The sequence below is a fragment of the Anolis sagrei genome, chromosome 2, assembly GCF_037176765.1.
Source record: "Anolis sagrei isolate rAnoSag1 chromosome 2, rAnoSag1.mat, whole genome shotgun sequence".
Taxonomy (NCBI): domain Eukaryota; kingdom Metazoa; phylum Chordata; class Lepidosauria; order Squamata; family Dactyloidae; genus Anolis; species Anolis sagrei.
In genome coordinates, this window is record NC_090022.1 from 71,006,010 (window position 1) to 71,018,016 (window position 12,007).

The 12,007-nt window shown below is 40.6% G+C and overlaps 1 protein-coding gene across 1 annotated transcript in view; it reads left to right on the top strand.

Moving 5' to 3' along the window:
* DCAF1 (DDB1 and CUL4 associated factor 1) overlaps positions 1-12,007 on the top strand; it is a 60,341-nt gene that overhangs the window by 24,120 nt on the left and 24,214 nt on the right. Inside the window, exons 9-17 of the mRNA XM_060765808.2 lie at positions 1,114-1,272; positions 2,335-2,511; positions 3,953-4,162; positions 5,993-6,162; positions 6,364-6,488; positions 7,538-8,798; positions 9,813-10,011; positions 10,777-10,859; positions 11,148-11,232. Coding sequence (XP_060621791.2) covers positions 1,114-1,272; positions 2,335-2,511; positions 3,953-4,162; positions 5,993-6,162; positions 6,364-6,488; positions 7,538-8,798; positions 9,813-10,011; positions 10,777-10,859; positions 11,148-11,232 — 2,469 coding nt within the window. The remainder of the gene's footprint in view (positions 1-1,113; positions 1,273-2,334; positions 2,512-3,952; positions 4,163-5,992; positions 6,163-6,363; positions 6,489-7,537; positions 8,799-9,812; positions 10,012-10,776; positions 10,860-11,147; positions 11,233-12,007) is intronic.

Consider the following 12,007-nt stretch of genomic DNA (forward strand, 5'->3'; position numbering starts at 1 on the left):
CCATCTCCTCAAAGGGACTCAGGGTGGCTCATAACATAAAAAAACAGTATATACAACAACAGTCACAAAATAAATCAAAAAGGCAAATCACAATAATTAAAATAAGACCAATAATAATAATAATAATATGAAGCAGCAGCAGCTTTATTTATATCCCACCCTCTCTCCCCAAAGGGGCTCGTGGTGGCTTGGACTTGGGGCGGCTTAAATGTCAACTTACGAACATCAATATAAACACTAAACAGTTAAATCATATAAGTGTCATTAAAAACAACAGATATCCTGCTCTTGATGATAAAAGCAGTAATACCCAATTTAGAATTTGCCTCAAGCAGCTTCCAGAAGTTTGGCACTGCATCCAGGCCTTCGTCCTGGGAGGTCCATCTCTTTTCTTTGCTCCCCATATATTCCTTGGGTGGCATAATTTTCTGTTTTAACTTCTGTTTCTGTCTCCCAGCCTTAAGTCTGTAGGAGCTGCTGTTCAGAACAACAAGTGACTGGGTGATAATGGGGAGAAATGGCTGAAAACACCCATTTGTTTAGAGGCATTAATTTCAGGGGAACTGGAACGGATTTAGACATCTCAATGGGAGCCAATCTGCAGACTTCTCTGCTTAAAAGCAAAGTCATTTTTCAAAGTTAATATCTCTTCATTCTTGGAAGAAAGCCTTGTCAGAGTTTCTTAGTGCACCAGGAGAGATGTTAAAATAGGAGTAATGAAATTCTTGAGAATTGTGCTGGAAGTCTAGAATAATATTTCTATGTATTACAGCTACATTCCCAAAATGACAGAGAGGTGCTGATGGAAGAAAGTGGGGGGTATAAAATAATTTTCCTTTGAGCTGAAGTTGCAAAACGTGGTTGCAACTTTTAGAAGTTCAAAGGTCTGCAAGATGCAAGCGTCTCTGGCCCTGTTTTGGAAGTTTTGTACTTTTTTATGTGAAATTATTAAATGCCAAACAATACTTATTTTTTTCCTTATTTGGTGATAATATTTTGTATGTGTTTAAACTAAAGATGCACATATGTATCCTTGAATACTGTTTTGTCATTAAAGGGAAGAGCCTAGGAAACAACCTAGACAATTTCACATGGATGTATTTCTTTCCACAGTATTTGGCATCGTTGTTGCTCCACAACAAGTTTGCAACTGAATTTGTAGCCCATGGAGGAGTACAAAAGCTATTAGAGATACCCCGTCCATCAATGGCAGCTACAGGAGTCTCCATGTGCTTATATTACTTGTCTTATAATCAGGATGCCATGGAAAGGGTAAGAAAAATACTTCTTGCCAAAATAGATTGTAATTATTTAAAAATATTTTGAGGTTCCATTAGTAGCAATTTTTTTTTGTCGTGTCAGGAGTCGCTCCTGTTGTGAGAGAATTGGCCGTCTGCAAGGATGTTGCCCAGGGGACACCCGGATGATTTGATGTTTTTATCATCCTTGTGGGAGGCTTCTCTCATGTCCCCGCATGAGGAGCTGGTGCTGATAGAGGGAGCTCATCCGCCTCTCCCCGGATTCGAACCTGCGACCTGTCGGTCTTCAATCCTGTTGGCACAGGGCTTTAACCCACTGCGCCACCGGGGGCTCCAGTAGCATATTACTTTATTTGATACATTCGTATAGCTTTATTGGGAGGGTTGAAATCAATTTTGTGATAAACTTACACATTAATCACATGTTGGCTCTTATGATGATGCTTTCAATGTGCAGGTGGTTCTTAAACACATCACATTTTGTTGGTTGTTAGTACGTTATTAGAATTCTCCTTAATTGAAGCCAACATTCTGAAACTAAAATCTGATCATCAGTGAAAAGTATACAGGGTTAGTCAAAATGCATAGGCCAATAAGCCATTCAATTGAATGGCTTATTGGCCTATGCATTTTGACTAACCCTGTATATTGTTGTGATGTTCCTTCAAGTAATTTATGACTTGTAGCAGCCTTAAGACGACTTTATCATGTGTTTTCTGGATTAAGAGTATGTGATTTGTTCAAGGTTATTCAGTGGATTTCCATGGCTGAGTGGGAGAGAGAATCTTAGTCTCCAGAAGTCGCCCCGAGTCTCTAAAGGGAGATGGGGACATGGTACAAAAATAAAGTTATTATTACTAAGTTTGCAAAATGTAGGTGAGGCAAGTAATGATAGGGCTTTTAAAGGTCTCTATAGTTGAAACTGCAAATGTCTGAATTACTAAATAGTAATCTATTACTAGATATTCATTATAGCAGTCACTGTGAGGATTGGTTGTGAGGAATGGAGGAGAAAGAATAGGGGGATATCTGTGAATGGAAGTGAGGATATTTACTGCAATCTCTTGTTCTGCAGGTATGCATGCATCCCCATGTGTTATCAGATGTCGTGAATTACACCTTGTGGTTGATGGAGTGCTCTCATGCTTCAGGCTGTTGCCATGCTACCATGTTCTTCTCTATCTGTTTCTCATTCCGGGCCGTCTTAGAGCTCTTTGATAGGCATGATGGTTTACGGCGCCTTGTTAACTTGGTAAGTATGGAGTTTGTGTGTGTGTATAAGTGTGAATGTGGGTGTGTGTGTATTTATTGCAATTTTTTTCAGAATTGCTATCTTCCTTTTTTCTTCCAGTGGTAGTAGAATTGGGTTCCACTGGGAGGGCCCAAATTATTACTATTATTTTTACTATTGCTTAGCTACTCTACTTATTTCTAAAAAATGAAGAGAGGAAACAGCATAGAATTGTACATCTTATGAGGCTGTTATTGTCAGCTATGTATTTTTAGATCCCCTCTCCACTGCAAGCCCCAGTGTTTGCAGGGTGGGTGTCTTTTTGCTGGCCTCCACATTTCTACAAAACCCTGCAACATATTTGGAGTGAACCCTTCATTGCTTAGATACGTCATGCATTTATGCTGTCAAGTTTCTTTTAGGAAATTACAAAGACGCTTTCTGTTTTGTTCATTGAACAAGAAGGCACTATAGGTTTCTCCACAGAGACTTTCTAAATGGATCATAGTTACCATTAGGGTATCATATAAACTTTCTGGCAAAATACTTTTTGCACAAATTAAAAGTCATTCAACTAGAGCAATGGTGGTATTGGCTGCCATCCTGCATGTTGTGCCTCTTCCGGATATCTGCAAGACTTGTCTCAACTTTTAACTTTTATTACTCATTAAAGACTAGACACATTATAGACTAGACACAAGGTCTAGTCTATACTATTTAGTAGGGCTGTTCTCTTCTTCTGTGTGGTAGGACACTCCTACCTGCTGTAGTTAGTAGATGTTAGTCTCCCGCTTTCCTGAGTCACAAAGACCTGAAGAAGGATAGATTTCATACCTGTAACTAGTTCTTAGAGTGGTCACCTGTGAATTCACACACCTCCACCCATCCTTCCCTCTGTGAGTCCTGCCATTCCTTGGATTCCTTAGTGGCCGTGGAACTGAGCTTTCAGCTGTTATGTTGGAATTTGCCAGAGCTAATGTCAAAATACTTAAATGAGAGCTTTACAAATTTCCAAAAAATGCAGTGCTCAAGCACAGGTAACTCACTTGTGTGAGTTCATACATGACCACTTGAAGAACAGGTAAACTATTTGTTTGTCTTGTAATAATAAAAATGAGCCATTTGTCAAAACTTCTAGTTCCACGGTGGTAAAGCCTTTGTATATGCTCTTACTTAAGAAGACTTGGCCAGCCGCTTTCCTGCTCTTTTTTCTTTTGCTGATTCAATCCTTATGGGTCAGTTACATAATACCTTTTAAGTGACTATTGATCCTTTAACTGCAGGTGAATACGCCATTATTTGTTTTGTGAGTCATTGTGTCAATGTTACGTTTGAAGGGTCTGATTTTATAGGTAACAGTATGCCCAATTCTTGTGTCACAAAATACCTATTTTCTTAATTTTAAAAAGGAATGTTGCGAGTATTTAGATGTTATGGCACAACAACATCTTTCTCCTTTTAGATCAGCACTCTAGATATTCTAAATTTGCAAACTCAAGGTGCTCTCTTAAGTGATGATGAGATCTTTGCTAGCCGTCAGACTGGGAAACACACATGCATGGCCATGCGCAGGTATTTTGAGGCACATCTTGCCATCAAAGTGGAACAAGTGAAGCAGTCACTCCAGCGCACAGAAGGCGGGATTCTGGTTCACCCACAGCCTCCATATAAGGTGAGTTCATGTGCTTTTCTGGAAGAGGATTAACTGCTTGCTTCTGCTGTTCTTGATATATTTTATATCTCCTTGCCCTCATGTTAAGACAGTTGGCCCTCAGCATTTGCAGGTTTGACTTCTGCAGATTTAATTATTTGTGAATTTGGTTAAAATGTTCTCTCTAGAAATCCCCAGGACCTCCTGTGCAACTCTGTGGTCAATTTCTACCAGAAGTTGACCATAAAGACATGCTGGAGGCCTAGGAATTCCTAGAGGTTGTTCTTCCAGATAAACAAAAATAACGTTTTTTAAAATTTGCAGTTTTTTCACTGAAAGGTTCATGAAATTTTAGTGCTTTATTGTTGGTGCTAGGGTAAGACATTTTAAAGCCATTAGGTATTTAGAACTAAGGATTATGATGAGTTGAGAACCTGAATGTAATTGAAAGGGGAAATTGCAGATGAGCAATTTAAAGAATGCGTGATAAAGTGGGCACAAATTGGGCACAATATAATGTTGAAACAATGGAAGAAAATGTTGAATAAAGGGTTACAATTCACGTTATAACTTGAAAGAGAATTTCTATAAAATGATGTACTGGTCAAATATAAAACATATTAAAAAAGAGCTCCAATATTTGCTGGAAATGTAAACAAGTAGGGTCTTTTTATCATATGTGGTGGACATGTAAGCATGCCAAGAAATATTAGATTCAAATACATACAGTGATCCAGAAAATTTTAGGGGGAAGCATCCAGCTAAAACTGGAGACTTTTCTACTTTGTCTGACTTATAAAAATAACCAGGATAGACTATGACAATATATGACTACAGCCAGACTACTATACACACAGAATTGAAAGAGTACAACAATTCCAACAACTGAGGAATGGATAATAAAAATGATGGACTGGGTTGAAATGGACAAATTAACATGCCTACTGAAAAGAGGGACATTGAAAACCTTTTTAAAAGACTGGAAACCTTTTATTCACTTTTTGCATGAAGAAGAGAAAGGCTTGCCAATTCTGAGTTTTGAAGAATAAATTAAAGATTTTTGTTGATGTTATAATATGATAAAAGAGTTAGTATAGAGAGGTCTGGAGGGTGACGCGGGTTATTAGCTTTCTTTGTGCCTAGATTATATCTAGATTTGGATAGACCAGAGGTCTCCTATATCTCTCTCTCCCCCCCCCCCCATTTTTCTTTTTCCCTTTTTTAAAAGAAGGATGTATAAAAAGAGAGGGTGCAGATAATAGCAATGTTACATGGAAATGAAGTGTGTATAAATACAAGCACCAATGGAAACTAAGTGTAAGCAAGATATTGTAAAATTGAAACAATACAAATATTTAAAAAAAATATTTTTATTGGGTTTTTGTTAAAGAAAGTCATGTTTACAGGGAAAGAAGGGGAATATTGTGTAAGTAATAGAAAAGTAGGAAATAGGAAAAATCAGAAGAAAAAAGAGAAAAAATAATAAAAAAAATAATCTGTGCTTCCAAGCTCTTCCCAATCTGGGTGTTATTTTCTTCTTATAGGTTCCTTTCTGTAGACTTTTTCTCCTAGAGTCTTATTAGATTATTAATATTCTCTTCTCTTTTTCCATATACTCTCGAAAAAGTTGCCAGTCTGTTTTTCTCAATGGTTTCCCATAATGTGTCTTTAGAAGTTGGGTCAGTTCATCCATGTCCATTATTTCCATAGTTTTCATTTACCATTGTTACTTTGAAACAATACAAATATTGGAATATATATAGAGGGGGGATGACGGGGAATGTTTTTTCACTTCTTATGTGCATCTCTTGACAAAATTAAAACTAATTCAGCACCTTCTTCTCCTTGCAGGCTAGTTCCTATACACATGAACAGATTGTAGAGATGATGGAATTTCTCATAGAATATGGGCCTGGCCAGCTCTATTGGGATCCAGCCGAGGTCTTTCTCAAACTGTCTTGTGTGCAGCTTATGCTCCAGCTTATTTCAATAGCATGCAATTGGAAGACCTACTATGCCAGGTGAGACAATGATCTATCTAAGATAGCTCTTAAAGTTACTGCTCACCTGTTATTGATCATTATTGGAGGCAACAGTCTGAATTATTTTCATGGAAAGTTCTTTTCTTGCCAGAAAATGCTGTTGGGGTGATAATGTTATTTAGTTAATGTTTGCCTTGAACTTTTCCCAGTCCTTTGAGTTATATGTACTTTTATTATTAGGAATGATACAGTGCGTTATGCTCTGGATGTTCTGGCCATCCTTACTGTGGTTCCGAAAATCCAGTTACAGCTAGCAGAGGCAGTGGACACTGTGGATGAGGGAGGGACTTCTATTTCCATTGTGGGTACGTAGAACCTGCTCTCCTCTTTTTTCTCATCTTCTTTCTTTGTAATTCATGTCACTATTTGCTGAAATCTATATTGGAATTCATGAACTATGTGTGACAAGTCAATGCCTCAAACAAATATTGGATCATCTTTGGCATGTTGATTTGGTTGTTACTGCCAGCTTAGCTATTGTCAGTATATTTTAAGGAAAATCAAAGTGGTAAAAAGTGTTTGTTCATTATTTTGTCACCTACACGTACATGCATGCTTAAGTGCATGTTCATATATGCACCTCCTCACTCCACCCTGTTTTTTTCTATTTATTCCTTGCTTCTCTACTTTATCTTCATAATGGCAACAGCTCCTCTGTGTTTTCTGGGGCGCTTATGTTTAAATCTGTGATGTACAGTAGGAACAAAACTGTTCTGGGCTTGCAGCTAGGTCAGTGAATTAATATATTGAGACATCTAATTCTGCTAGATATGGATACCATTCTGGAGGTTGTGATGGGATATGGAATAAGGATACTGGAACTATACTCTAACTTTTGTCTTATGTGGTTGTTTTGTTGGCTTGTTTTTATGATAGGAATATTGAATAAGAATGTTTTCTACAACAGCACTTCATAACCCTATTAATTTTTAAAAATAGATGATCATACAGTTGGAAGAGACTACAGTGGCCATCCAGTCCAACCCGGTCCCATGCAGAAACACATAATTAAACATTCCTGACAGATGGCCATTCAGTCTTCATTTTAAAATCTCCAAAGAAGGAAACTCCATCACACTCTGCAGCAGCGCATTTCACTGTTGAACAGCCAATGCATTGAGTTGGCAGTGGGGTTACTTTCCAGCATGTGCTTATGAATCATATATTGGTAATACAAAAATTAACACGGTTGCTTGTCTATTCCAAGTGTTTTTCACCATTTTATATTAGGACAGCATGAGGTGCAGCAACAAGCACAGCACTCATGTTGTATGCTAATGGCTGTGTCTTCCTTCTTACTGTGTGATAGTTTGAAGGCCTAATAATTAAATGGAAATGTTTCCTTTTTTGTTAGGTATTAGCATCATCCTGGGACTTGCTGAGGGCGAATTTTTTATTCACGATGCAGAGATCCAGAAGTCAGCTCTGCAGATCATCATCAACTGTGTGTGTGGTCCTGACAATCGCATCTCGAGCATTGGAAAATTCATCTCTGGTACCCCTCGTCGGGCCCTGCCCCAGCCCCCTAGGAGTAGTGAGCACACTTTGGCCAAAATGTGGAATGTGGTGCAATCCAATAATGGCATCAAAGTCCTGCTGTCTTTGCTCTCTGTAAAAATGCCCATTACAGATGCAGACCAGATCCGAGCGCTGGCCTGCAAAGCATTGGTTGGTTTATCCCGGAGTAGCACGGTTCGGCAGATCATCAGCAAGTTGCCCCTGTTCAGCAGTTGCCAGATCCAACAGCTGATGAAGGAGCCTGTGCTTCAGGATAAGCGCAGCGAACATGTGAAGTTCTGCAAATATGCGGCTGAGCTGATTGAGCGTGTCTCAGGAAAGCCCTTGTTGATTGGGACAGACGTCTCCCTGGCTCGGCTACAGAAAGCAGATGTGGTGGCTCAGTCAAGGATCTCATTTCCTGAGAAGGAGCTACTCCTTTTGATCAGGAACCATCTCATCTCTAAAGGGCTTGGAGAAACGGCTACTGTCCTTACAAAAGAAGCAGATCTGCCCATGACAGCAGCGTCACACTCCTCTGCCCTCGCCCCAGTCCCTGCTGCTGCCTCTCCTGTGACTCTGCCTCGAACCCCTCGAATAGCAAATGGCATTTCAGCCCGGTTGACTAACCACCCATCTGTGGGTGCTGGTGCTGCCTCTGTCCATGCTCAGCCAAGGCAGACTACTTGCCAAAGCTCACTTGCACTTCCAGGCCCGTCTCACACCACCAGCACCCCTGTGATTGGCAGGATTAGCTTCATCCGAGAGCGGCCGTCCCCTTGCAATGGCAGGAAGATCCGAGTCCTTCGGCAAAAATCAGACCATGGGGCCTACAGCCAGAGCCCTGCCATTAAAAAGCAGCTGGATAGACACCTTCCTTCCCCTCCCACGCTGGATAGCATAATCACAGAGTACCTTAGGGAGCAACATGCACGCTGCAAGAACCCTGTGGCCACTTGCCCTCCCTTTTCCCTTTTTACCCCTCACCAGTGTCCTGAACCAAAACAGAGGCGCCAAGCGCCAACTAACTTTACCTCACGGCTCACCCGCCGGGCAGCATTTCCAAAGTATGGCGGGGTGGATGGTGGATGCTTTGATAGACATCTAATATTCAGCAGGTAAGGAGGATTTTGCCCCAAATTCCTATCATTCTCTTGCCCAAACTCTCTAAATTTGGACTGTGATAACAGGGTACAATCTGAAAGGAGCCCATGATGCCATAGTGACCTCTATGAGAAATTTTGTATGTTACTTTGCATTTTATTGTTCTCTTCAGAGTGTGGAGTTCTTACCAAAATCGTGTCACCCGCAACCAGAACATTGTATTACATTTCTAACAGAACAAAGCAAACAAACAGATAAAAAAAACCACACACAAATTTTGCAAACTTGGTAGCTGATTAAATGTCCTTTGACCAGTATCTGGCCACTTGGAGTGCCTCTGGTGTTGCCGCAAGAAGGTCCTCCATCGTGCATGTGGCAGGGCTCAGGTTGCATTGCAGCAGGTGGTCAGTGGTTTGCTCTTCTCCACACTCGCATCTCGTGGATTCCACTTTGTAGCCCCATTTCTTAAGATTGGCTCTGCATCTCATGGTGCCAGAGTGCAGTCTATTCAGCACCTTCCAAGTCACCCAGTCTTCTGTGTGCCTGGGGGGGGGGGGGGTCTCTCATCTGGTATCACCCACGGATTGAGGTGCTGGGTTTGAGCCTGCCATTTTTGAACTCTCGCTTGCTGAGGTGTTCCAGCGAGTGTCTCTGTAGATCTAAGAAAACTATTTCTTGATTTAAGTCGTTGACATGCTGGCTGATACCCAAACAAGGGATGAGCTGGAGATGTCTCTGCCTTGGTCCTTTCACTATTTGCTGCAACTTCCCGGCGGATGTCAGGTGGTGCAATACCGGCTAAGCAGTGTAATTTCTCCAGTGGTGTAGGGCGCAGCCACCCTGTGATAATGCGGTGATAATGTGATAATTACTAAAATAATTACTAAAACAGCAGAAGCTGTGATTTTCAATGTAGAAGGTGCAGGTATATTTTCAAGCTTCTGCTGTGGCTGGTCATTGCATTGTGTTCCTCTGTTTCATCTCATTGAGTGCTGTGTTTCCTACTTAGCCTCTTCTTTATTTCCCAGGTTCCGTCCAATTTCTGTGTTCCGGGAGGCAAATGAAGATGAAAGTGGCTTCACATGTTGTGCGTTTTCTGCACGGGAGCGATTCTTGATGTTGGGGACCTGCACGGGGCACCTGAAACTCTATAATGTCTTCAGTGGGCAAGAGGAAGCTAGTTATAAGTGCCATAACTCGGCCATCACACACCTTGAGCCATCCAGGGTAAGGAGAGCATCAGGGATATGTTTATTTGGCACATAACATGCTTTTTGTGGGTTCCAGTCTTTTGGAAGAATTGTTAAGGTGCCATGAAAACCAGGAAGCAGAACGAGTGCTATAAGCAAGGATGTAAAATCGGAACTAAAACAAAGCAATGAGTGTTGTTATGTTGTTTGTTTATAAATTAGACATACTTCATGTTCTCTTTTTAGACCATGTTTTAGCATGAAGTTTTTTTAAGCATGAGAGTTGTGATATGAATGTTGGTCAAAGTAGTTTTAGTTATTATTTCCTGTAATTTGTAATAAGTTGCCCAATTTCTAGTAAATCATCTGTGATTACTATAAATATATATTGTGGAAGAGGAACAAAACCAAAACTTGTCAGTGCTAGTCTTAAATCATACTGCTTAGCAGCAGGGGAGAACAATGTGTATGCATTAATGAAAAATATTGTGTATTTGGACAGAGGGTAGTGCTGACATGGATGTATTTATTCAGAGCTATTTCGAAATGATTTTTCCATGTTCAAAGTAGAAGTGATTGAAAAATTGGATGCAGATGCCAAGAACCAGTTCTTATTTGCTAGGGAAAGGGATTGCTTATTTTCCAGTTTCTACTTCTACTTCTGGCCATAGTGTACCAGTTGTATTATCACCTTTGCTGATTTCAACAGCTGTTGTTAACATTATACTGCAGAGATATATATCCTAATATGTATAATGACTAAACACTTTTGTTTCTGGATATAATTTCTCCTAAATCATAGGATGGCTCTTTATTGCTGACATCTGCTTCATGGAGTCAGCCTCTTTCTGCACTGTGGGGAATGAAGACTGTATTTGAAACAAAGTACGTATATTCTATGCTGTGTGTTTGTTACCATGAGTTGATCTAGCTATTTTTTTTACAAAAATTATGGATTTCAATTCACTACAGAAAATTATAATGGACAGAAGATAGATAGGTAAAGATTGCACAGTATTCATGGAAGCTGGGTTCTGTCTGCCTCCTGCTAATAACATAGATGCTGTGTGAAGTGAACATGCATTGAATGTTGATACATGAAGGTATGCTGAATGAAAAAAGACTTAACTTTAATGTTTTGCTGTTCACTTAACATTTGGTTCTCGTGTGCAGGCATTCCTTCACAGATGACCACTATGTGGAATTCAGCAAGCATTCTCAGGACAGGGTCATTGGCACAAAGGGCGACATTGCTCATGTAAGTAGCGACTGGGGAATCTCCAAAGCAGTGCAGTTTTATTAAAGTGGTTCCCAAACCATGCTTTGCGGCAGCGTGGAGCAGCTTTCTGGGTGGGAGGCTGCAGCAGGCCCTATAAACTGATTGAAGTGCACATCAAAAATGGCTGTTCTCTATGGTTCGGGAGGGTAGTAGATTCTCCTCCTGGACCCAGTTGTGCTGTGCAAGACTAAAGGGCCTCTAGAGCATCTCCTTCCCATCTTTAAGGTGACAGGTAGAGAAAAGAGAAGGAAGGAAAGCACAATTATTTTGGCAGTATGGGTGGTTGTCACAGATACCAGCAATCCTACAGCAGTGTGGTTCCATAAAATAGGTGCGGCCCGGCATGTTTCTCCATTCCTGCCAAATGGGAGAATATTCAATCAAATATTGTAGGCCTGGAACTCCCCAGATGGTGTTGGGCTACAAAACATCTAGTCTTTCTGGAAATGAAGGGAAACTTAGGGTGCATCTGCATTGCAGAATTAATGCAGTTGACATCACTTTAATTGCCGTGTGCGGTGTTGTGAGATCTTGAGAGTTACTGATTGGTGAGGCAGCAGCACAATTTGGCAGAAAAGGCTGAAGACCACTATAAGACTACAACTCCTGTGATTCCATAGCATAAAGCCACGGCAGTTACAGTGGTGTCAAGCTGCATTAATCCTACAGTGCAGGTACACTCTTAGTCCAACATAGCCCAATTGGGCCAGTTTGAGGAAGGCTGATGTTGAGTGAGATCGCTGGTAAGAGTCTG